Source organism: Sphaerodactylus townsendi, linkage group LG01 (assembly GCF_021028975.2).
Source record: "Sphaerodactylus townsendi isolate TG3544 linkage group LG01, MPM_Stown_v2.3, whole genome shotgun sequence".
In the NCBI taxonomy this organism is placed as follows: Eukaryota; Metazoa; Chordata; class Lepidosauria; order Squamata; family Sphaerodactylidae; genus Sphaerodactylus; species Sphaerodactylus townsendi.
Window position 1 is genome coordinate 118114929 of NC_059425.1, and position 27010 is coordinate 118141938.

The following is a 27010-nucleotide window of genomic DNA, read 5'->3' on the forward strand; positions in this document are numbered from 1 at the left end:
CCTCCCAAATGATCCTCAGGCAGCAGCCACGCAGGATTCCCCACTGTGAAGCTGTCGAACGCTCATTCTGCTCAGGGGCTATCCTGATTGGCTGCTGCTGCTGCTGCTGCTGCTGCTGCTGCTGCTGGGTGGGAATTTTTTTTGAAAAATTTCCTGTCAGATCCACATCTGTGCGAGCATGCACAGACTGACAGAAGGAAACAAGAAGACGAAGAAACAGCTGATAAAAACCAACTTTGTTACTGTCTCTGCTCCATAGCAGTCTGACATGAAATATTACAGGGGAGGGTTTCAATTGCTGGTCAGAGAGCAGATGCAGCCAGGCAGCACAACCCAGTGGTTAGAGGCAGATCACATACTGGCCCCCAGTTAAATCCCAAGATATGTGTGTGTGTGGGGGGGGGAATCCTTGTCTTGTGATTCAATGAAAGGTAGCCTTTGTTGTGCTCTCACACATTCTTTTGGGGAACAAAGCAGAGCTCGGGGGCAGAGCAGGCAACGGCTGAAATCGTAGGGCTCTCTGGCCAAAACAGATCCCAGCAGCAAGAGATCCTGGAGATCCCCTTCCCCCGCACAAGCAAGCTACATGACTGGCTGCCCCCACCATCTCCCCCCAAGGCCATCCCACCCGGGCTCCAGCCAGCAGAAGCCATGGTGGGCAGAGCTCAGCCAGGGCGGGCAGAGGAAGTGCCTGGGGCCCACAGGGCAGCGAGAAGAAGACGGGTCTTCTGCTCCAGCCCAGCCAGGAAGGAGGGCCTGGCTCGCCTCTGCCTGCCCTCCTGTCATCCTGATTTATGGAGGCGCACAACCAGACAGAGGAATTGCCTGTGGGGGGAGCAGCAGGAGGCACCTAGCAGCCTGCGAAGGAAGGACCCGTGCCAAGGACCGGCACTCGCCTTCCCTGCTCGGCTGATTTAGGGCTGCCGCGCAAAAGACGTTTTTTCCCCTGGCCAGCCGCAGCCAGTCCATTGCAATCCTGTGCTCTAAACTTAACCGGGCTTGGATTGGAATCGGGCTTCACATTTTGACCCAAATGTCAACATCAACCAATGCAGTGTTATTTTTAAAGGGTCGCTACAAGCCGAAAGCAGGGATTTCATCACTGCCAATTTTTGCCTCACATTTATTTAAACAATCCAAAATTGGCGCAGTTCCTTCATGCATGCAAAAAATTAAAAAAGACTTCCCTGTCCCTGGGTGGATTTGAACTGACAACTTCTTGCTCACCAGCAAAACGCTTAACCAACTATGCTGTACAGCCACTGCTGGTTAGTTAGGGGAAATGCAACTGAAGTTCTGCTCCCTTGTATTGCTCCTGTACCTTCAGATCAATGTGTAGATGTGGGTTTTTAGAGCAAAAAAAAAAGAAGAAGGCTGTGCGCGGATCACACACAGCCCGCCGTGGCCTGATTGGACAGAGGGCTCCACATCACTATCAGCAGTGGGAAACTCAAACCCTGAGTCACCCCCCAGACTTCCCCACTGCCCCTGCTCTGTGCTTGGTTTTCAAAAAGGTGCTCTTCTGTCCAGGAGCAGAAATGACGCGTGCTGAGGGGGTAGGAGAGCAGCAGAGGCGTAGCTAGGAAGAATGGGGCCCAGGGCAGAATTTGAGTTTTGTGCCCTTCCCCGTAGGCAACAATCCTCCCCCACCATGACAAAACAATATTTTTTTTTGCACCAGGTCATTTCAAAGGGGATTGGGGGCAGGGAGGCAAGGAGAGCTGGGTCTGCCCAAGGGTCTGCTTTTGGGGTGGGGGAGGAGGGAGGGCTTCTGCTTGGCCCCTGCAGGCCCAGCTGGGCTTTTGGGTTGGGGAGGAGGGAGAGAGGGCTTCTGCTGGGCCAGGCCGGGCCCCCTCCCCCACGCCCCACTTTCCTTTGGTGCTGGGGTGGTCTCAGGCAGCCTGGCAGGGCTGGGCCTCCTTTCCTCCTTGGCCTGGCCCCTCCCCAACAGACTGCTCTTTCAGCTGGCTCTGCTGGAGGCGGGGCAGTCTTCAACAGATTGCTCTGTCAGCCAGCTCTGTCGGGAGCAGCCTGTTGGAGTGGGGCCAGGCCGGAGGGTAAGGGGGAGGGGTGTGGACAGCGATTTTGCACACACACACACACCCCGTGACTTAACTGTGGTGCGCATGGGTCAAATGTCCCCGGATGTCCCCATTATAGCTTCACCGCTGGAGAGCGGCAGAATCGGGGTGGCTGCGTTGTCGCTGCTGGTGTAGTGGGGAGTGCTGCTGGACCCTGGGTTACTTGCTGCGAGTAGCCCGCATCAAACGGTGAGTGGGGAATCGGCCATAGTTAATGCTAGCCAGAGTTCATAACATAACTAAATTTTAAATTGCACCCCAATCAACAAGGACCCTAGTTATCGTAAGTGCAAATGTAATTCTGAACAGCTAGATTTTGTTTGTGCTTTTTTAAATACGAAGGTTAATGGGAGGAATCAATAAAGAAATTCTGTATATCATTTCCATTTTGATGACTGGGATTAATGACAGATTGTAAAGAAATATCTTTTATCCTACAAATAAAGGAAACTACTCTTGAAAGACAAATGACCATTCAGCATTTCAGATACCATCTCCAAGGGGTCTCATTTTAAACAGGTTATATAGTAAGTATTCCATTTGAATTAATGTTGGCTTTAGTCTGTTAACACAGCTTAATTGATTTCCGTAGTGAAGTTAGCCTACTACCACACAAATGCTTAGTTGCAACTGTTGAATATAAGTCCTGGTTTTCCTTCTGTGTGAACAAGTCTGGAATGCATGTAAATCAGGAGTTGCTGAAGTATTCAAATATTTAATTATGTATCTAATAATTACTGCAGTAATTCTACCTGTAATAAACTGGTAATTCTGTCCATCAATGTATATTGAGAATGCTTAGTAGGCTGTTTCTGTTACAACAGAGATTTGATTTTCCCAGTGAATTTTTGATTAATGTGATGGAATCTCGATCAATTAACCTTTATTGGCATAATAACACAATAGCAGCATACAGTCAACCCCTTTATACACTTTTGTCAATGACAAAACATAAAAATGTTGCTACTGGCTCCAGAATCTCCTTACAATCCCCATTCAAAAGGAATATAATTTTTTTGGTTATCAGCATGCTCCTCAAGACCCATCAGTAAGGGTTCTAAATATTTGCTCCTAGGCCTGATATAAAGGGGGCAATACAATAGAACATGAAGAACCGACTCGTCACACCCAGTTCCACAGGAACATGTGATGGAATCATAAACTAGGTTACATCCTATGAAGAAAGAAACAAATTATTAGGCTGTTATGGTTCATAGTATTCAAACCAGTGTTAGCTTTTTGTAATCTGTAAATCAGGATATACAACATTTGGAGGCAATATGGATTTCATTGAAACAAATGAAAAAATTCCTTATTACAACTATTTTCACATCATATTTTCACCCATTATTGTGACAGTATCATAGGTTGTATGTGTGTGTACACATACACACATGCATATATGCAGAGTCATGTAGGATTAATGAAATTAACATACATTAAAATTATGTTTAGAATATAATTTGTGAGATTACCGATGTACATAATCTCTTTTTTTTGGGGGGGGGGGGAGGAGAAAACATATGTACATAAAAATTTGTAAATATTTATTTGTAAATATTGTTGCCAATACCTCACAAGTCATGAGTGTTCAGTATTATGCCATTTGAAACTGGAATTCCTGAAGTTTGGCTGCATTTGTGGCTCCAATTTCCCCTGTATAAGTCAGTATAAATCAGTGTTGGAATGCATGTATGTATGTATATTCAGATCTTCTAGATATAAAAGAAAGACTATAATTGAATGTTATTAAAATAAAATTTTAAATTTTAGCTGGCTTCTGGAAAACTTTTTTGTGAGCATGAAACCACCTTTCTAGCCATAGATCTCTAAAAGCTTTCTTAACATTTTATATGAAGTATCACCTCAGTCATGAAAAGTTGAATGTAGCTATAACGAATCTGAAACAGGACTGAAAATACACAATGTAAAAATCTTTCAAGTTTATAGAAGCAAAAGTCATGGAATTATAATGGGAATATGGATATGCAAAATGAGCAGAGAAGTATAGCAGAATAACGTGATAGGTGAAGAGAACAAAGGTGTATCTATAAATAGATTAAACGGCTACAACTTGATTGTTTTCTCAGTAAAGAGGGTCATAGATTGGGGGGGGTGTCACTGATGAAAGGAGAAGAGAACAATTGCAGAGAATTGGCAGAACCATAAGAAATACTGGGAAATGTTTTAGACACATTCATTACTGAACTTGGAATAATGGAAATTAAATCATGGGAGTTCCATCAAAAGTTCTGTTCTCGCAACCTTTGGTGGAACTTTGTACCCCGTGGCAGCATCAATGGACTGTGTACCACAGCCATTAGTATTCAAAATTCTGCAAAAGATCACACAGGGCCACTACCCACTTACCTCACTAAACTGCAACGCCGCTGCGACCCCACAATGAAAAGCCTCCGTGGCTTCTGACCACGGAGACATTTGTTCCCCACACGTTTGCAATTCTTGAAATAACGCGGGCAGCAAAGAGCGGGAGTTCCGTTGCAATGAGGGGAATGGAGCGCTCCGATTGGCCGTCGAACGTGTGCGTCATGAGTTACGAGAAAGTGGCGGCCAGCCGAGGGCGGGTCTCCAGTGTGATTGGCTGGGAAGAGGTTGTTTATGATAGGTTCGCACGAGCGTGAGTGCGAACGTCATCAAAGAAGCGCTAACAGCCCTCTATTAAGACGTCGGCACATGCTGACGTCAGCAGTAAATCGTTGGCTGCGCTTTCTGTGGAGACACATCATCAGCAGTGTTTGGAAGTGAAAGCAGAAGCCAGCTCGCACACACGCCTCTTGTACTTCCTCATTCGCTCGGCGCCGACATTTTCCATTTGCTCGGCACGGGCTTTGAACAAGTTGAGACGTGAAGACGTGACTTCGACTGGATGTCGACACGTGTCTACGTCATCACTACGCGCACTTTTAGACGGGGACACCCCCACTTAACAAGATGGCGCTCCCTGTTCCCTGATTGGCCGTGAGCTGCGCGTCACAGCGAATCAGCTGCCCACAACCCCGCGGCACCCGCAGGTTTTTTTAAAAAGTTGCTCTTTTTAGCGTAGCTAATTTGCCGCGCAGCCAGGAGGCGGGAGAGAGGTAAATCCCTGGCAGCCGCGCAGTGAGCGCCGGAGATGTGGGGAGCGTCCAGGACCCCCGTGGCTTTTAAAGAGGTGACCCCGCGGCTTATGGTGAGTGGATAGTGACCCATGGTCTCTAACGTCATCCAGGGGATGCAGTCATGCTGAGTCAAAATGAATCCTTCATGAAATCCACATCACTGTAGATGGCTGCCAGATCAGCAAAGGAGCAGATTAATGCCTTCATTTGTTTTAAGGAAATGACCAAGGATTTCAAAACCTTGTAAAAGTTTGAACTTAAAGCCCTCTATAATTTAGAGGAGGAAAACTTTGTCTCTTCCATCAAAGTCTTTCTTTTCAAGCATACTGAATAAAAAATAGAAAACTAGAATGCTAACCATGAAGAGAGAATCAGATCCCCTGAAGATGCCAGCCACAGATGCAGGTGAAATGTCAGGAGAGAATGCTGCTAGAACACGGCCACACAGCCCAGAAACCACACAGCACCCCAGTGATTCCGGCTGTGAAAGCCTTTGACAATACATAGATACTATAATCTTCATCTGGTGGAACTCCAAGAACAAATGGAAGGGAACAAAGTAATTTCATTCATAGGGACTTTGTTGAAAGAAATATTGGAACTCCCAGGCCCTTATGACAAGCTAACAGCATGAGCTTGTAGATCCCTCAGAATCCCAGCAATTGTCTCCTATGTTATATCTTCTATACCATCATGGAGGAAATAATGCACAGACCAAGAAAGAAAAAGTAGTTCACATGGGGCCTCATAGCCCATTTACAAAATGGGGGAAGGCCACCCCATGTCTCAATTTGGTATAAGAATTTGGGAAATAATGAAAATGGAAAATGGAATTATAAATTTGCTACTAATTTCCTGGAAAATGTACAATTTTGATGTCCATGGATACAGCAAAAGCAAACCTTTTGTAGTTCAATTTTTATCTATTGAGGAGGAGTTTATGATGTGATTAATGCTTTTAGTTATGACTCATGACAGTATTAGTTACAATGCATGACAGTAAATACATTGTGGTATCATTAAGATGCTTTTCTTATGTTCTTTAACATATAGTAGCGGAAGATCTAGTCCTTTAGTTGTGTGCCCTGTCACTGTTGCTGTGGATGCTTACCATTTGCCCAGTTGCAGCAGCCAGTCTCTTGCCCCTAGTCTCAGTCCCCCACTTCTTAATATTTGAGAAACAGGAGAAAAAATGGGGGAATAGCGTAAATGGTGACAAGTAAGGAATTTCCCTCATTTCCCATGCTAAAGATCATGGGAATTCTTAGAGTGCAAGCCAGAAGTGGCCTCACATTTTCCCAAAACTCTACCCTTCCCTGGTACTACCCCAAAATCTCTCAACATTTGCCAGTATTGTATTGGCAACCCTCTATATAAAGGTTAAAAGTTCAAAAAGTCCCGTCCCATCCCTGAAGTAATTTGCACACCATTCATGTATTAAGCAGAAGTCCCCTCTTTCTTTACCTTTTTTGATACAGTGCTTAAAGCCTTAGCCTACAGAATATACGTAGCCCCTAAGATTCAAGGAACAACAACTTGAGAAGGTGAACACAAGGTAGCCCTCTATACTGCTGGTATTTTCTGTTCCAACCCAAATAGCAAAATTAAGGAATCTATCACTTTTAGTAACTGTTAAGGAATTATATCACTTTCAGTAACTGTTGGGCATTGGCTCAACTGGACTAAAACTGAGGCTGCACATATATGTCTAACACCCTCAAATGTGAGCTATTTCAAGCCCTATGCAGATGTCCCATTTATATAGAGAGGTAGAGTGAGCATGATGGCCCCACATTGACTGGTGAAGAACCAGCCTTACTTGGATTTCTCTTATAGCATTTGGAAGAGCTTCTTTGAACTCTTTGCCAATAAGTTCCAGTGTCACAGTTCTCATTGCATCATCCCAGAGGTCTCCCTGCTTTTATCATTAGCTTGATCATCTAATTGTGTAAATATTTGTTCGTTCTCTTTATATGTACCAGACTGCACAAAGCAAAGCAGTAGAATATATTAGACGTTGGGAGCCGGGGAAATACTGAGTAATGGAAGGAAAAATATTCTGAAATCAAGGGAGAGGTGCGATATTAAAAATGGTTATACATGTTCTTATAAACTACAATAAATAATTCTACATACATATTTCTTTCATCACTGGACAAAAAAAACCTTTCAGGCTTCAAACACATCGTAATAAGGTTCCATGTGTGGCTTCACAATCTGTCTCACCCAGATGCCATGCTTTTGCACATATATGATTTCTTTTGATGGCCTGACTATTATAGATGCTTTGGTGGCCCCTCTCCCATAGATCTCAGAGAAGGCCTCTCCCCAATTACTCTGTGATAGAACTCTAGACCTACAATTTGGACCTACAATGTAGCTAGAGGGGATTTTTAAAATCTTCCTTAGCGCCTTTTCTCAAATCATAAGTGTCCCCTGCCCCTCACCCCACTCCCAGCTCCTTTGAGCATCAGTAAAAATTACTGGTGTGCCAATCCCAGCTCCCCACCCCAAATTAGATCTTAAAACAGCTTGAAAGGTTATTTCCAATCAGGAAAACACAAGCTCCTTCTCAACACCTCAGTCATGAAAAGTAGAATGTAGCTATAGTGAATCTGGAACAGGACTGAAAATACACAATGCAAAAATCTTTCAAGCAAAAGTCATGGAATTATAAAAGGCGCATGTGAATTACCACGAGGCGGAGTTGCTGATCGGGGTGGGGGGTGGAACGAGCCCAGCTGACACTGCCCAGGCAAGGGCAGAACTGGAAAGGGAGCCACTGTGGGAAGGGGCAGCATCACCGGAAGAAAGGAGGAGCGAGCCGAGGCTTTAAAGGGGCTTGCCCTCCTTTGTTCAGGCCATGTGCTCGCCAGCCGACGATTTGCCCACCCACCTCACCCTACTTTTATATGTTAATGCATGCTGTTATGTCATAGCCTAGTTCGCAGCGGTTTGGCGCATGGGTATTGATCTGGAAGGGGAAGGGGGCTAGGGAGCCGCACCTTCCCCTTGGGAATGGCAACAGCGACAAAAGGCGACGGCCCTGTTGAACCGGGCCGAAAGGGGGAACATTTCTGGCCAGGAGCAGCCGCCCGGCAGAGCCCCACAGTAGATCGAAGCTCGGGACCAGGCACCCGCCCTGCTGAGCTGTAGCACGTACCCGCATGACCAGATCCAGACCCATGCTTAGCCTCACGCTTCTGTTCAATAAAATGGCTATGGCCAATTTATTACCCCAGCAATGGTGTGATGTGTGTCATTGTAAAGGGCCTCACACAAGAGATGATCGACCCTCCGGCAGCAATGCTGACCTCCTTCTGGTCTCCCTTTGAGGTTAGTAAATCCCCAACACCAACTGGCTGAACAGTGCTGTGGGAGGGGGCTTGGAGGGGGTTTGGAGCAGGGAATCCCTCATCACTGGCAGAAGAATGACAGCCCTGTGTCCAGAGGCAAGGCCAGATCTACATTTTTTGGAAGGCAGGCAAAAGTAATCAACAACGCATTTAAATGGTAGAATAAATTATGGCAACCTCTGTGAACTGTAATGAATAATTTTTTAGTGTTGTAGTATTTTAGTGTTTTCTCAACCCCTCCACACACATAAAAACCCAAGCAGAAAGCTTTTCAGCCTAGCGTTTTCCCAGACAGCACACATATTTTTCCATGGGGAAACACCAAACACACTTCACAGTTCTTCACCACCTGATAAAGCACAGCCCCCCACCCCCCCAAAGCTTTACCTGGTAATTATACTGCTAGAGGCTAAAATGATTACATTGAAGCTTTAGTCACTGGAAAAGATTACATTGAAACTTTAGTCACTGGAAAAGACTTGAAGGAAAAGATAATAATGCTATGAAACATTGAAAAGAGGAAAAGAGGAAGCCACGGCTCTCACTTTGCATGATCTGAGCAAGATTGTTAATGAGAGAACAATTTAGGAGATCATTGATTCATAAGTCAAAAGTGACTTGATGGCACATAATGCACATGAACAGACCCTCTGTTCTTGTCCCCTCCTCTTTCCTGAGGTGTAAAATCAGGCTCTGATGAAGGCTATCAGATGAGGGGGCAGGTCTACTTGTGGCCTTTGTGACCTAAGGCGCCCTCCGCAGAAGTCCTGTGACATCTTTGAGCATCTCCTTAGAAACCTTTAGCTCCCCCTCTTCTGCACTCGCCACAGTCTTGCCTAACAGCCACAGTTTCTACCTTACCAAGGATTGCGATTCCCCTCTGAGGCCCAGGGTCTCCCTCTTTCTTTCGTTATGGTTTCGTTACTATTGATTGTTTCCTGATTGCTTATTAGATCTATATGACAATCATTAAGTGTTGTACTTTATGATTCTTGACAAATGTATTTTTCTTTTATGTACATTGAGAGCATATGCACCGGAGACAAATTCCTTGTGTGTCCAATCACACTTGGCCAATAAAGATTCTATTCTATTCTATTCTATTCTATTCTATTCTATTCTATTCTGTTCTATTCTATATCTCTGCTGCCTGAGGCACCTGCCCCCTGGCCCCCTAGATCTGGTCCTGCCCCAAAAGGTTGGGGATCTCTGTTCCTATATGTGTGTCAGAATGTATTATAGAATTTTTTGCTTTCTGTAGAAAGTTACAGCTCCTGGTGATAGCTGTTTACCATCCAATGAACAATGAGATTATTTTTAGCATATTAAAAGGATAAACCATGACATAACATTTAAAGAGCCACAATGAAAATGTAGGATCAGAAACTGCTTGAAAGTGTCCTTGGAAACTCTTGTGAAAGCAGGTGAAATCAGCAGAGGTCTCTTTGGAGTAGGAATTCTACTAAAAAAAAAACAGACAGCCTTCTTTATGACCTAACTGGACATATCTAATAATCACACACTTGGAGCTTGTTCCCTTAAGGAATCAGCTGACAACAGGTTGTATTGGTGGAACACAAATTGTCATCAAGGACAATCTCACACATAAATAATGAAGCTGCAGTCAACCATCGACATGAGAAAAATAAAACAGCACTTTTGTGGATGGAACTTCCATTCTAAAATAATGGTGGACCACAGCCTCTTTTTTTGGACCCTACAGATAAGATTTTTAAAACTGCAGCCTATGGTTATCAATAGTGCTGTTAGTCATCTAAGTGATGTTAACTGGCAGGGAAATTGAGAGAAACTGCAGAAGATCTTTCCACAGTATGTGTAAATATTGAATGAAAAAGTAACATGTTCTGCGCTGTTAGTCTTTGTGATATCGAGCATATGCAGACACGGAGCAGTGCGTGTTCACCACTTAGCAATGCTTTTAAGGAGCCGAGTTTTAACTGGAAGCCTTTTAAGCAGCCTTCCCAGTGTCTCCATAAGCGGAGTATGCAACACAAACAAGTATGCACTGCCTCCCTGTGGCCAAAAATAATAGTAGCTACTTCAATGATTCCCACTGTGTGAGTGTACAGTACTGTCAAGTCACAGTCAAGTTATGCCACTGCTTTCCTCTGCAGAGTCCTCTTTGCTGACCTCCCTTCCAAATACTGATCCTGCTTAGCTTCCAAGAACTGACAAGATCAGGCTACATCATGCTGTCTTCTCTCCTCACTACAGGCATGCTAACTGGAGACTCACACACACACACACATATATGTATACACAAACACTCATTTGTTTTCTGTGGTATTTTCTTTATTTTACCAAATAGATTTGATTCTCTTTCTTTTTGTATATTAAAGAATCTCCAAACATCAAGGGACCCCCCCCCTTCCAAGTCCATATTTGGTGGTATCAAATGAGACCCTTGGTGCCCACCAAACATAATGGACTTTTCACCAAGCAGAGCATTTGATGAGTCCTTGAAGATCTGATTGGCCAAGTAGATTTTTTTTTTAAAAAAAAAAACATTGCTTTCAGCAGCTGCTGCTACTACAACAAAAAGATCTTCACTGAGTGTCTGAAGGTAAGCTGTGTGTATGCCAGAAAGTATTTTTATACATTATGCTCATTTAAAAGGCCTCCTGTTAAGCAGCACTTCTATCTGAAATGTTTAGGTGTTACTATTAGGGTTACACATAACCTCATTTTCAGAACATTTGTGGCTGGCTCAGCCATGGCATTTGCTAGGTGATCTTGAAGCAGACATACTCTCTCAACCTAACCTAACTCACAGAGTTCTTGTGAGTTCTTGCAGTAGAGTAGTAACTTGCCCAGAGACTGAGTAAAGGGCAGGGAATAAATCTAAATAAATAATAGATAGATATTTATTATTACGGCCTTTTGGCCAGCCAAAAAAATAAATAATAAATAGTATGGCGTCCTGAGATCTTTGGAAGAAGAGTGAGATAAAAATGTGATAAGCACCAAGGTACTGTTGACAGGAATAGAAAGTGTGGGATGTAGATGGATGTTTGCTGTGTAATGTTTACCATTTACTTGGGTTCCTTCAGAGGAAAAATTCTGAGAGATGAGGAAGATTCAAATGAGAATCTTCAACAAGATGGTAAAGCTGAAAATATCAAGAAAATAATGTTATGTATTTCTTTTTAAAGCCCATTATGTCATGGGGAAAGTGTTGTGTGAAGATTCACCTGTCCTAGATCTTTTCTGCTAACACCCCTCTGTAGGGTAGGATCCGTGTGCAATCATTTCCAGACAACTTACCACAGATTTTCCCAGTGGTCAACCTTGTATCTTGGAAATATTTTCTCTGAAATCATTCCACACCCCTCCATCTCCCTTCCCCTGTCATTTTTTTCTTTACCTCTTCCATTGCATTTATCCACACACTACTGCTGAAATCACATTATTCCTGATAATGGTGGGATGTCACCATTGATGCAGAAGAATCACTCTCTTTTAGCTACTTTCTCCTTTCCCTCATCCTCTGCATTCAAAAGGACTTTTAAAAAAATGTCTGTTGCATTAGTGATGTAATGCAAAGACACAAGCCAGGCCAATTGTATCAGCATTGTCAATTTCATCCCGAATGAGTGATGTCTTTTTGTTAGGAGCAAGTGAAATTGACAAGAGACGTTGCTTTTGCAGGAGGAACCTGCCAAGGGACTGCTACAGTAAAGCACCATCATCACTGGGGCAGTTCCTTGTCAATTTCCTCCTGCAAAAGCAATTTCCCTTATCAATTTAACTGGCTCCTAATGGCAGAGACATTGTATCTTCACATTAATGTGACTTACTTCATTTGGGATGAAATTGACACAGCTGACACAATGGACAAGGCTTGCTTCTGTGTCCTTATCTTACAGTGCTACTATAATGCAGTTGTTGTTGTTTTAAAAATCCTTTTGGAAATGGAAGATGAGAGGAAGGAGAAAATGGCTGAAAGAGAGGTTGGGTGTCTACATGGGTTAAGGGTTAGGTGTTAGGTGGATAAAGGCCAGGTGTTTAGTGGAGTGAAGAAATAAAGATTCTTTCAGCATGATTGCCTGCTCAAGGGAAGCTGTTTTAGAAATGGATTTTTTTTAAAAAAGTGGTAAAATTGCATGGCAGGGGGTTGGACTAGTTGGCCCATGTGGTCTCTTCCAACTCTATGATTCTATGAAAAATGAAGGGAAAATGTTTTCAGAACTAACTGGAGGAAAAATGTGCAGATTTAAAAGGAAAACAAGTAGCATTTGGCAGCACGATATGTTGTAAACAACTTGTTTGGAAATGGCCATTGTCTGGAGAAGAGGGTGAAGCCCCAAGAATGCAACCATTGGAAATTTCTGGCCTCCATAATCCTAACATTAAGGTAAGGTGTGTTTGCACACAGGGATTTTTAACCTCAGTTCTCTGCAGTCTGTGCTCCTTCAGATCTACAGTCCATCCTGGTGCCTCATCCTCTTTAGAATCCATGCTTGAAAAAGCAAAATACAAAATGACATAATGGGGTACAGCTCACCTACAAAATGAATCTTCTTTGTGAGCCATAAATAAAGATGGGTGTGAGAAAAGCAAACCACATAGATCCTTGGTGGCCCAGAAAAGAAAGACTTTAAAAGAAATACATGCAGCCACAGTAGTCTTTGCAGGAAATAAAATATTAAACATTTTCTTCAAGCATCTTAATCTTAACTTTAAAAGGAAAAAAAAACAGAAAAGCAGGCAGGACTAACAAGTGATTAAGGATTGGAAAGAGCTTCTGCTATTCCCTGACATGGGGAGGCAGGCACAGAGATTATAAAGACAGATATTGAGGAGCTGGGAGTGATTTCTGTTTTTCTGCTGTTGGGAGTCCAAGTGTGGGAAGTAAAGTGTTTTCCTGATTTGCTCAGCTGGTTGCTTTCAACATGCTGTCTGGATCTGGAACACGACTCCGTCTCCTGTTTGGGCAACTGCTGGCTAATGGACAGTTCAATACTCCAGTGTCACAGTCTCTGAGACCTGGTATCCTAGGCTCATTAGCACTGTCCAGCACTGATCAGAACAGAAGCCCAGAACCACTTACCTCAGGTGAGTAGATGAGAGAGAGAGAGAGGGAGAGGGAGAGAGAGAGAGCACATCTGGTGTGGTTTGGAGATTTGTTTCCAATCAGGGATCAAGGTAGGGTGCACTTTTAGGGGTCCTGAAAGTTTGGGGTAGCATGGTTCTGACTGCAAGTCCATTATTATAATTATATCATTTCAGAAATAAGGTAAAAATGCTCCCTTTCATGATGAAATCATGTGTGCAAGTATAAGAGAGCTGTACCTGTCCCAGAATGCTGATAATTTGACCTTGTTCCCAGCCACTGCTGGCAGCTGATCCCTTGTTTTCCTTGTGGCAGCATACATAGTGGTTAGAGTGCTAGACTACAGTCTGGACAACCCAGGTTTGAATGCCCACTCAGCTATATAGCTCACTTGGGAACTTGTGCCAGGCACTCTCTTTCAGGTTTACCTACCTAAGACTGTTTTTGTGAAGACAAAATGGGGGAGAAGAACTGTGTGTGCACCTAAAGCTTCATAGAGAAAGGTTGGGGGAAGGGGAGTGCATAGATAAATACAAAGCCCTAACATAGAATAGCAGACAAACTACAACTCTGCTTTTTGTAGAGAGCCAACGTGGTTAAGAGCCGGTGCACTCTAATCTGGAGAACCAAGTTTGATTCCCGCTCTGCCACTTGAGCTGTGGAGGCTTATCTGATGAACCAGATTAGCTTGTGCACTCCAACATATGTCAGCTGGGTGACCTGGGCTTCTTTGGAGCTCTCTCAGCCCCACAGTTCTTTGGAGCTCTCTCAGCCCCACCCATCTCACAGGATGTTTGCGGGGGGAGGGAAAGGAGATTGTAAGTCACTTTGAGTCTCCTTGCAGGAGAGAAAGGGAGGATATTAATTCTTTTTCTTCTTCTTCTCTCTTCTTTTCAGTAGCCATGGAAAGGGGGGGAGCACATATTCATTTTTCTGACTTCATGTATTTCCAGTAAAGAGAACAGATCTTAAACTTAATCCCAGGTGCAAGAACCAAAAGATGTGCCATGACACCTTAAAGACTAGCAGAAATATTATGACTTAACCAAGTTTCTAACTTGTCATACTAGCTGAAAAGCAGGGTGGAGGATAGAAAGATGCTTCTTTGGACCATGTGGATTTTTGGTGTGTTTTGCCATTGCTACCTTAGGATTTCTCCTCCATAGCCTTATATGTAATTGTAACAATGGTCCATTAATCAAGAGTCAGTCAGGACGCTTTCATCAGTTTCTATTAAAATTTAAGTAACAATGGTTAGATCTCGATGAGCGCATGTTCTTCCACTGTATACACTTCAAGGAGACATGATCAAAGATTATCTATCCAATTCTTGAAAAGTTCCCAGGCCAGTCTGCGAAAGCAAGGCTTGACTGGCTTCTTTCCAAAGAGAACCGCAAATCTCACACCAAGTAGCAAATTTCTGTCTACTAGTTTATAAAGCCCACAACTCACAACTTACTGAAGCCCTGTTTTTAAGTGTCATTTTTGGGGTGGTGTTTTCTATTCTCTAATGCAGTGGTGTAACTAGGCAAACTGGAGCCCTGGGCAAAACCTGAGTTTGATGCCCCCCCAAGGCGCATGCCCGGTGCAACGCACGCACCCCCAGCCCCCTTGTAGCTACGCCCAGTGGCGTATCTAGGCAAACTGGAGTTTGGCGCCCCCTCCCATGGGCAGCCGCCCTCCCCCACCATGACCAGGTCATTTCAAAGTCACCATCACATTATAGAACATGCCCCAACTCACAAATCTGAACACAGCACTAGGCCACGCCACACAGCAGAAATAATTTTTTGAAAACATTTTCAAAATGCTTTCAAAATGTTTTATTACTGCTATGAAAACATTTTATGGTGTTGTATCCAGTCCCCCCAATTGGGGGAAACAGCATCACTTTCAATGTTATTTAAACTGGGAACCCCAGATTCTCCCTTTAAGGTGGATTTAAAAGGAGAATCTGGGCTTCCAAGTGATGCTGGTATCCACTCCCAAACAGCATCATTTTCAATGGTGTTTAAACTAGGGAGCCCAGATTCTCCTTTTAAATCTACCTTAAAGGGAGAATCTGGGGTTTCCACTTTAAACAACATTGAAGTGATGCTATTTTGGGGCTGATTCTCCCCCACGCTGATACAGCATCACTTTCAATGTTTTAACTGGGGATGGGAAATTTAGGGGGAGCCCGCTGTCAGGAGTGCAATTGTTAAGCTAGCAGCACCAAACTTTCATGGTATCTTTAGGAGACTCTCCTAATGATACCACCCAGGTTTGGTGAAGTTTGGTTTAGGGGGTCGAAAGTTATGGACCCTCAAAGGTGTAGCCCCCATCTTCTATTAGCTCCTATTGGAAACAATGGGTGATGGGGGGACCCCTTTGGGAGTCCATAGCTTTGGACCTCCTGGATCAAACTTCACAAAACCTGGGTGGTATCAGTAAGAGACTTTCCTGATGATACCTCCCAGGTTTGGTGAAGTTTGGTTCAGGGGGTCCAATGTTATCGACCCTCAAAAGTGTAGCCCCCATTTCCTATTAGCTCCCATTGGAAACAATGGGGGATGGGGCACTCCCTTTGGAAGTCCATAACTTTGGACTCCATGAATCAAACCTCACCAAACCTGGGTGATAGCATCAGAACAGTCTCCCAAAACATCCCTGAAATTCTGGTGCTGCTATCCTAAAAACTGCGCCCCCTGCAGGCCAAAAACAGAAAACCCACTAAAATACAAAAAAACCTGAAATGAACCCTGCATTTTTGGCGCCCACCACAAGGGGGCGCCCTGGGCAACTGTCCACTTTGCCCAGTGGGCATTACACCCCTGCTTTAGTGTTAATATTCTTGCTTCCCATGGGCACAGTTCATCCAGTACATTAAGTTTTTTGCTTGCTAGTCAAAGACTGTAACAATAAACTAGGATAATACAAATGTTAGATCATTGTGTTCCACAGTAATGAGGACTAAATACTGCATCAAAAGGTTCTTGACAACATTCCCTGAAATCCAGGGAAATATTGCCCACATGACATGCTCCTAAACTTCCCCTGATTTTTAATTAGAGATTTGAAATATAAAGTTAAGTTGTTATTGGCACTTCTCTCAGTAAGCAAATTAATGCAATACTTTCTCAGCTGAGAAGATTTACAAAGTGCCTCGTGGCTGCAAACCCTCTACATTTGATAAGAAAATTCTCCTGTGGACTAGGCGCTTCAAGACAGAAGATGAAATTCCTCCAAGGATACCGTAAGTTGTTCACTTTATCCAGTTCTAAGTAGTGTAATGAGTGTAATGGAACTACTCACAATTTTGTGTTAAACGCCTTTTGTAAGAACATAGCTTACTTTTGTGAAAGCAACATAGTTTAAAAATTAAGCACCTATAAATCCTATCAATTTCAATCAGAGAATTAAAAGCAAAAGTGGAACTATAGTCTCAGCCAACAGGAGGCATACTTAAGACCTGAGGAAAAAGGAACACTAGGATATATTTGAAAAATGTATGCTCTTATGTGCCAGAAATGCCTGTCAAGCAACTGGCTAGCAGTCTCTTGCTATTCAGTAATATTGGCTTATGCTGAGGCTGAGTAAAAATCAAGGAATTTTCCCTCTCTGAGCAAAGAGCAAGATAAGGAAGATGGGAGGCTGACACAGGTGCTGGTCAGACCATTGGGCCTAGCAGATTCAAGGCCAAAGAATCCAGGAGAGAGCTTGGTCTATGCATTCCATCTCATTAGTGTGAGGTCCTAAGGGTGGGAGAAGGTGCTGGCTTGATTAGGCCTTTGCAACTGTATATGGTCTCATTATGACAATTCATCTCATTGGGTCATTTGGTTAGCAACACAACTGATTAGTCAAGTTGCATTATTCACTGTACATTTGATTGGTCAGCTAGAATCGTGCTAATGTGGGCCACTAGGCATTAAGGAAAGATCATTCATTCAAGGTTTCCCTTTCCCTGGATTACATCTATATTTGAGGGACCTCTACATTCTGGGTAGGTCATGCTGGCCAAAGTCCCTGCTTTGGGATTTGGATACTGAAACTTTGTTGGATACCATCTTGTCAGGAAACACCTGTATTGAGAGAACCAATGCTTCTAAATGTACTTAGGTTAGATATTCAGGTTTATTATTTTATTTTCACTACTCACTACTTATACAATATATATTCCTGCACATCTTTTAATAAATATTATAAATTACACCTTGTAGTGTTTTCTTTGTTTGTAGAGGGGTGGCTTCAATCTAAAAGTCAAGGGAGCTTTAGAGGTGGTAGGGCAGAGTTGAATGCTGGACTTGACTGGGTTCAGTTTGCCCCATACTTGCCATGACATCTAGTAGAATGTACTTTGTGTCATAGCCTTTTTCGCATATGCCATTTATGCCATTTTCAGACTCGAAATAAAGTGTTTCCTCCGCGGAGTTCTGCATAGTTTTTTCCTCTTGGAAACACTTTAGAAACATTTCCAAAACACTTTTTTCTCAGTTGTATCTGAAAACGCTTTTACAGCACTGAAATGTTTCAGAGTTGGCTTTCCTTAGAGTGTGATCATACTGAAACATTTCATTTTTCCCACCAAAACCGCAGGTCATTTTCCAAGCCCCCTGTGCAATCACCAAACCTCAATTTGGGTGCTTGCTCTGCCATTTTCTTGTTCCCTCGCCTCACAGCTTTGCCCCTCTCCTCAAAAATTTATTGTTTCTAGCATTTCTCTCTCTTCCCTTTCCCCATTTTTGTTATTAATGAATCAGTGATGCTATGACACATTACTGTAGCACATGTGTCATAAAAAAAACCTGGCAGCCAGGAAACAATATTTTGAAAAGAGTAGGGTGGACAAACTTTGTTGTAAATATTGAGATTGGAAACATCTTTGAAATGGCGGAACTGGCATGTGTGGAAAAGGTCGCCATTATAGTGCTCTGTAGTTTTTCTGTCCCAGTTTCACATAATTGACTTGGGGCAAGGAAATGTAGAAAGCTAAGTCATGACTCAGCCTGTGGGGTCTATATTTAGAAGCAACAGTGTGCTTGTTGTAATTGTGTGTGTATTGCAATAGTTTCTATTTATTATTATTATTACATCTATATTATTACATCTATATATTATTATTATTATTTATTAATGTTATATACTACCCTCCCCCGGAGGGCTCAGGACAGTGTACAACACAAGAAATATAACAAATAGAGCACAATTAAAACATAATCAGAATACAAATATAAATATATAGAAATATAAACTCTTCTTATCATTAATTAATTAATTAATTAATTAATTAATTAAAACCCCATTAAAATACAGCATTCAAATATACAGTAAGTAGCGTCCGACACTAATCCCTCCCAGAGGGGAAAACGGCAGGTCCCACCGATGTTATAGGGACTGCATGGTTTACAGGAAAAGAACAGAGAAAGCAGGGGTCACTATCAGCTATGAAAACTTAAGAGTACCTCTATCTTTGGAAGGGGAAGCAATAATTTCTGCCCATTCCCCCTCATGCTTTGGCCCCCTAACTTTCTCCTGAGGGTCTTTTCATCTCTAGGAACAAAACTGAAGAGACCTCAGCAAGATTTATGGAGGAGAAGTTGATTTATGGCTACCAATCTTGATCCTCTTTGATCTGAGATTGCGAATGCCTTAACAGTCCAGGTGCTCTGGAGCAACAGCCCCAGAAGGCCATTGCTTTCACATCCTGCATGTGAGCTCCCAAAGGCACCTGGTGGGCCACTGCGAGTAGCAGAGAGCTGGACTAGATGGACTCTGGTCTGATCCAGCTGGCTTGTTCTTATGTTCTTAAGTTTCATTAGGATGGAAAACAAGAAAATGCAATCCTTGGGGCCTCTTTGAAGAAGAAGAGTTTGGATTTATACCCTGCTTTTCTCAACCATAAGGAGTCTCAAAGGGGCTTACAAACTCATTCCCTTCATCTCCCCATAACAGACACATGAGGTAGATGGGACTGAGAGATTTGTGAGAGAACTGTGACAAGGCCAAGGTCACCCAGCAGGCTTCATGTAGAGGAGTGGGGAAACAAACCTACCAGTAGTTTAGCAAATTAGAATTTTCTTCTCATTTGGAGGAGTGGGGAATCAAACCCGATTCAAACCACTACACCATGCTGGTTGCTAGCCAAATGACCACAAGCTGCAGGAGTCATATTATCTTTTGCTTTTACCTGTGTTACCTGTGTTGTTTTAGGACATAACATTCTTGATTTGTACAAAACACCACATAAGCTTTATTTTCACTACTACAATGGCAGCAGCTAAAAGTACAGTCCCAGAATGAAGGAGGACTAGATGCCATATTGGATGAAGAAAGATATCCATTGCTGAAATCAGTGTGCAGCCTCATATTTGTGTTCCACATGTATGAGGCAACAGAAATAAAATTGCATTTCTGGGGCATTCATTTGTGCATCTCATTCCCACTTCCCACATTCATTTGCTCAAAAAAATGATCTGTTCTTTAGTTAAAATACAAAAATTTGATATGTAACATTTACAGAGGCTCATACATCACTGCTATGACTGCAGAGAGAAGTACCTCTCATGTGCCTACATTCCTCTTTGCATCCAAATATTGTGATTGGTAACATTTTGAATTTTTATATCAAGGAACTGGCTCAGCATAAGACGTTTCAGTCCTTTCCATGAGGCTGTTTAATGAAAGCAAGCAAAAACTGTGGCAATGACAAATCCATATGCTTTTTTAGCAATGTCAGTCAGTATTATATCTTTTTTTCTTTTTGCCAGAACTTGTTTCATTCACTGTCTATATGCTAAAATATTATGAAGAATATCAAAACTATCAGAACAATCTGAAAGAAAAATATTTCATATGCACCTAGCTGAAAGCAAGACTACATGATTGGATCTTCCCATGTTGGCTTTTAATTGAAATTCATGCCATAAAATACATTTCCAGGACCAGCAAAGAACCAACTCTGTCCCCAAATACTCTCTGACAACACAATTGGGCCTAACAACACCTGCAATACTATCTCAGATTCATTCACTTGTTCATCTTACAGTGTTGGGTATGCCATTATATGTCAGCAATGCTCTACATCCGACAATCAGGGCAGTCCCTATGCAAAAGAATAAACAGATATAAATCTAACATTTAAAACTGCAACATTCCAGTATGAGAACATTTTAATCTTCCTGGTCAATCCACTACTAACCGAAGAGTGGCAGACCTCAAACAAAGACATTTCAAGGGGCTGAACTTGAATTAATTGACTAGTTTAGAACAATGGAGCTCAACACAGCTGAATAAGAACACAGGATTCTTGTCTCAATACTTGCATTATTTTTCTGCAAACCCCACCCACAGCATTTCCCCCTTGCTCTAATCAAGCTGATTATAATTAGCATGGAACTTCTGTGTTCTTTACAAGCATTCTTCACAAACATCCAACCCACCTTATGGCAGGAATAAAAGGATGCAGTGATTTTCATTTCTAACCAGGAGAAAGGGAGCTTTCATTCTTGAAAGTGGATACCTTGAAACTCTTGTTGGTCTCTAAAATGCTACTGGACACAAATCAGGAACGAACTGTTTTACTCCAGAACCCTTTTTGTGTTTTCCTAATTAAAAATTGCCTCACCTTCCAGCTGTTTGCCCTGTGGAGGGGGGGGGGGGCAGCCTTTTAAAATCTTTAACCAATTGACTATCTGTCCCCTAAACTGTAGAGTGCCTGCATATAACAAAGAACATGTCTAGGCATAACTGCTCACTTAGAAAGTATATGACACTGAACAGAAGGTTGGGGTCCTGGTGTTCCATAGGCAGCAGTAGATCATGCAATTAGTGAACAATTACAAGGCACTGTTTTGCTACTGGCTTTCTGCCTTCTCTGGAAGAAACTGCAAAATTGTTCTGTTTAGTGTGCTGCAAAACATGATTAGTTCATTTAATCAATCAACTGCATGTTTTGTTTCTCTCAGGAAAAGCGACTTGCAGATTAATGGGTTTAATGTGTTTGCCTGGTTTTGATCTGTTCATTTCTAAATGCATTTACTCCAGATTATAAGAAATACAGCTGTGCCTTTTTACCATTTCTGAACACAGAGAAAGGGATGAACACTGAACCCTCCTTTCTCCCTATTCAAGTCTACCTTTGCAAGTTTGGTTTGTGGTGTATTTGGAGGCAATGCAGTCCTTAAAATATGTCCTTGTGGAGACAGCCTGAAAAAGATGGTATCTATATTTCAGTAGAAACACCGCAGGAAAAATCCCATGGAAGCAGCTATTTATTCAGCAGTAAGGTTCACTGAATTCAGTGGGATTCATTCACAAGTCAGCATCTGAAGAATTACAGCCATGCAGCCAGATCTTATGAATGTTTACTGAAAACATTCTTACTCTCAAATAAGAGTGTCTCTGATTGCAAACTTTTTTTAAAAAAACCCTTACAGTTTCAGTAGCAATTGCCTGTCTATTTTAGCCTTTTCTATGTAATTCAGAAGATTAGAGACATGCCAAGTTTTTTAAAAAAAATTGAGGAGAAGAAATCAGATTATTTAGTTCAAGATGGCATTTCCTTTTTGGCTTGAAGACACAGTTAGCAAAAGTGCCAGTTCTTTACAATATTACACCAAATATATCAGGACTGTGTTAACTAGAGTTTGGAACTCAGGCTGTATTTGCAGTCGACATAGTTCAGCAGAGTTGTCCAGCTTCAGGAGTTATCCTCCATTTTAAGAGGCTCTTCCATTTGCCGCTTCCTCCAGGAGCTCCTGGTTACCAGGAGGCCAACCTGCCTACAAGGATGCTCCCAGCTTCATAACATACCGACAGATCAAGTGTACTTTCATTTTTAGCACTTCTGTTCTTATGGTGAGGCTGTGGCTGTACCTCTGGCTTGTCAATCCATACCTCACAGTAAACAAAAAGGAAACCCTCTAGGAATGCAAAAAACAAAGTACCAAAGTACATACCGTATATACTCGTGTATAAGTCGACCCGAGTATAAGTCGAGGCACCCAGTTTTACCACAAAAAACTGGGATAACTTACTGACTCATGTATAAGTCGAGGGTGGGAAATGCAGCAGCCAGTGGCACATAGCAGGGCGCTGCTGCCTTTCCCCCTCTGCCCCAGGGAGAAGGCAGCTGCCTTCTCTCTGGGGCAGAGGGGGTTCCCTGCACAGAGCAGGACACCACCACTGCCATTCCCCCTCTGTTCGCCACCTTCTCCCTGGGGCAGAGGGGGTTCCCTGCTTGGCGCCCCCTGCCCCCCCTACAGCACCTTCCCCCCACACTTACTTTAACAAATGGAGCAGGCTTGAGAAGAGGCCTGCTACCTGAGTTTCCTTCCAGGCTTCAAACGACTTGGTGGGAACTACCAGCAGGCCTGGAAGGGAACACAGGCAGCAGGCCTCTTCTCAAGCCTGCTCCGTTTGTTAAAGTAAGGGGGGGGCGTCGCGGGGGGGAAGTCACTGACTCACGTGTAAGTTGAGGGGGGCATTTTTCAGCCTTAAAAAAGGGCTGAAAAACTCGACTTATGCGCGAGTATATACGGTACATATAAAATTGGTACGTATTGTAAACTACAAGTTAAAAACAGCACCTGAACCCTCTATATGAGAACAATATAGCAAGCATAGAAATATAAACAATATTCAAACTACCAGTTCCTTCATATTAATACAATGGGATATAACGACTGACAATATAAATACATGATACATAAAAAAGCCTTAAAAAGGAGTTTAAAAAGATAAACAGTAGATTATGACAAACTCTGTTCCAGTTGAATCTGCATTCAAATTTTTCTATAGTAGCCTGTTTTTTTCAGAAAGTCTGTAATTTTGAAGATAGTCACCAATTCATACCAAGAAGCCTGATCACTGATTATTCACTATTTAAATAAACAATCAAAATGTTTTAAACTTCTATTTTCGTAACGTCACATTATTAATATATTCAACCAGTGTATAGTTAATTCTAACTCATATTTTGCTTCTATTGCAAATAAGTACCTTTAGCAACATTGCAAGATACCTCAGAGTAAGTACATGTCCAAGTACATGTACATGTCCACTGCAGAGTAAATTACTGCAGTGTGTTCTACCTGGACTGCCCTTGAAGGCTGTCCAATAGCTATGATTGGTACAGAACCTATTGACTAAAGTGGGTTGTAGGAACCATATCACTCAAATCTTGTTCCATCTACCTTGGATTCCAATTTGTTTCTGGGCTCAGTTCAAAGGGCTGGTGCTGATCTTTAAAACACTGTATGACCTGGAACCAACATCCCTTCAAGATCACCTTCTCCTCGCAAACCTATTTGCTCACTCTGGTCACCCTTCTAGGTTTTGCTTTGGTGGCCCCCCCACCCTCTGAAGCAAGGTGGGTAGCAACCTAAGAATGTGCCTTCTTGGTTGTAGCATCAAATCTTCAGAACTCCCTCCCAGGGAAATTAATGTGTTTCTCCCTCTACTGGTGTCTTTCCCCAGCAGGGGAAGATTTTTTTGTTTAATCTGGCACGCCCCCAATAACCATTATTGGCCCTCCTTCTAATGTGGTTTGTTTGTTTTTATCAAACTATTTTATAATTTTTAACTGTATTTTGAATTGTTTAGATGTTTTAATGTGTTTTTCAATGTTCACCGTCCTGTAAACCCTGACTGGAGGAAAGGTGGCATAAAAATGTTTTGAACAAATCATGAATACATAATTGGGCTGAATCCCATTTCTCTTGTAGTCTGGAGATGCTGGATGCTGCCAGGAATAAAGCTCGAGTCAAGACCTGTTACATAATGATTGGCCTCACCATTGTGGCCTGCTTTGCTGTGATTGCCTCTGCTAAAAGAGTAAGTGTTGTTCCATGACTGATTCATTCATGGATTTGAACAAATGCCAATTTTCTTTCTATCTATCTATCTATCTATCTATCTATCTATCTATCTATCTATCTATCTATCTATCTATCTATCTATCTATCTATCTATCTATCTATCTATCTATCTATCTATCTATCTATCTATCTATCTATCTATCTATCTATCTATCTATCTATCGCCTTTAGTTCAAGGAGTACAAAGCAGCATACAGTGCTCTTTCCCCAATATTTGTCCTCAAATCAAGCTGGTGTAGTAGGTTAGCCTGGGAAACCATGACTAGTCTAAGATCGCCAACAGAATCTTTTTGAGGAATAGGGGTTTAAACCTGAATCACACAGATTCCAGTCTGACATCCTAAACTGGCATGATGGTTTTGAACTTGTAGATGTACTCTGCTGACTAATAACAAGACTGCTTGGAGTTTACTGTCATGCCTGTAGCGTGGATATAATACTTGTTCCACCAGCAAATGTGCTTGAACTGGAGAGCTACTATTATCTCAAAGATCCCAATGATGGCAGTGAGAGAAGGGGGCCTGCTGCTACTGCTATAGTGGGCAGACCATGGGAATGTGGCATAAAGACAGGCAAAAGTGGGCACAGAGTTTACTTACCACCCTGGAAATATTTAGTATAGCACATGCCAATGTCCTTTGTTATGTTAATTTTGTTGCAGCATAAAAGTCTGATTTATACTACATTCCCCTTGCTTCATATAGACAAGACTGGCTGAAGTTCAGCTGCGGTGGTGAAAGACAACCCTATGTGCTCACAGGTGCTCTGATGATTTAAAAGATTATACTATTCAGTTCAAAGGGTTTTAGTACTATATTGATTGTTGTGTGGTCACTATTGTGAACCTCTATTTAATTGTGTATATATCAATGTTGTGCACCGCCCAGAGCCCCTTGGGGATGAAGCGGTTTATAAATCGAAAAAATAAATAAAATAAATAAATAAAATATATTTAAAACAAGGAGGAACACCAAAGGCCTTGAAAGATGAATTTTCTTCTCCCTCACTGTATCTGCTTTCCCTTCCTTCAAAGATCCCATAGCCTCTCTTTCCCAGTGGTGTAGTGCCAAGGGGAAAGGGGGCATGACGCACCAGGCATGCACCGGTGCAGGGGTGGGGCGTTCTGGGGGCTTTCCAGGGTGTGGCAGGACATGGCAGGGGCACAGGGCGCACGTGGCCCCGAGTGCAGTTTCCCCTTGCTCCGGCCCAGCTCTTTCCTGCCGCCTTCTCTCCTTCCCACCCACCAGCCAACCTTTATCTCCACTACATCTTCAATTTTTTGCCCTTCTGCACTTCCAGTACTTTTTACTTAGGAAAACTCTGGCCCTTCTAGTTCCATGGTGTTAATTGCCAGGGCAGGCTCAATTGGGCAATGAAGAACCTTTCATTGCACAATGAAAGACATTAATTTCCCACTAAGATTGGTAGCAGGGGATCCCCTACTTTGGCACCCCACCCTACTCTCCAGTGCTGTTCAGCTTGTCAATGGGGGCACTTACTGGCAATAAACACTGACTAAGGCCTGTGACATCCATAATGCAGCAACAACATCATTTCTGGCAAGCATTGGAAGTGATGTCCTTGTGTCACTGGGGCCACTCCAGTATTCCGTCAAAGTTCTACAGAAAAAATGGCTTCCACTCAGGTTTGATTAAGTTAGTTCAGGGCCTGTAGCATATGTTATTAAGGCCTGATTTTTTTTACAAAAATGCACATAAATATTTAAACATAAATTATTTACTTGCACAGTAAAGTAATTCATTTTTTAAATTTTCTATACTGCCAGAAAATATGAAAAATGTCTAACTCTTCAGTTAGGAAAACACAGCCCGGAAAACCCACCACAACTAGTTGAATCTGGCCGTGAAAGCCTTCGACAATATAACATCTCTTTCATAACTCATTATGTTATAAGGATGTGTGCATTGTGGTGGGAAGTTAACAAATTTGTACAAGACCAGAAAAATGAAGTCTAGGGTCTGCAACTAAGCATCTGAAGCGGTCTTCTCTTCCCTTCAGGAGCCACAAGATCATTAGGAACAGGCAAGGCTAAGAACTAGGGACTTGTGCTACCTGAAGAAAATCAGCTCTGGAATAGTTTGGAAATACTGTAGCATAGATTGACGGAGAGAGATGTTAATAGGTAAAAAAGGACATTTGTTTCTCAAAATATAAAGTTGGATGCTACACATGCATTATTGTTCAGCAGTACCAGCATGTGGTCATGTGACTCTTTTTTATTTGTATGTTCTGAAACCACATTAGGAATTAAATCTGAAGTGGATATTTTACCTTTGCAGGCTGCTGAACGCCATGAAACTCTCACTAGCTGGAATCTAGCAAAGAAAGCCAAGTGGCGTGAAGAAGCTGCCACAGCTGCCGAGTCCAAGGCTAAATAGAATTGCATGCCATTGAAACCACAGGGAAGGTGGGAAAACAGAACACATGTCAACTCTCTGGGGAAAGTTTTGACAGAAACATGAAATGGAGCAGTATTAACTTTCATGTGCACTTACACTAC

At 42.5% G+C, this 27010-nt stretch overlaps 1 protein-coding gene across 1 annotated transcript; it reads left to right on the plus strand.

The window, feature by feature from the left end:
- The first annotated feature begins 13469 nt into the window (after positions 1–13469).
- Positions 13470–26888, plus strand: FAM162B (family with sequence similarity 162 member B). Its single transcript, XM_048505631.1, has 4 exons — positions 13470–13632; positions 16754–16865; positions 24337–24445; positions 26790–26888. The coding sequence occupies exons 1-4, from the start codon at positions 13470–13472 to the stop codon at positions 26886–26888; spliced, it is 483 nt and encodes a 160-aa protein (XP_048361588.1).
- Positions 26889–27010: the final 122 nt, after the last annotated feature.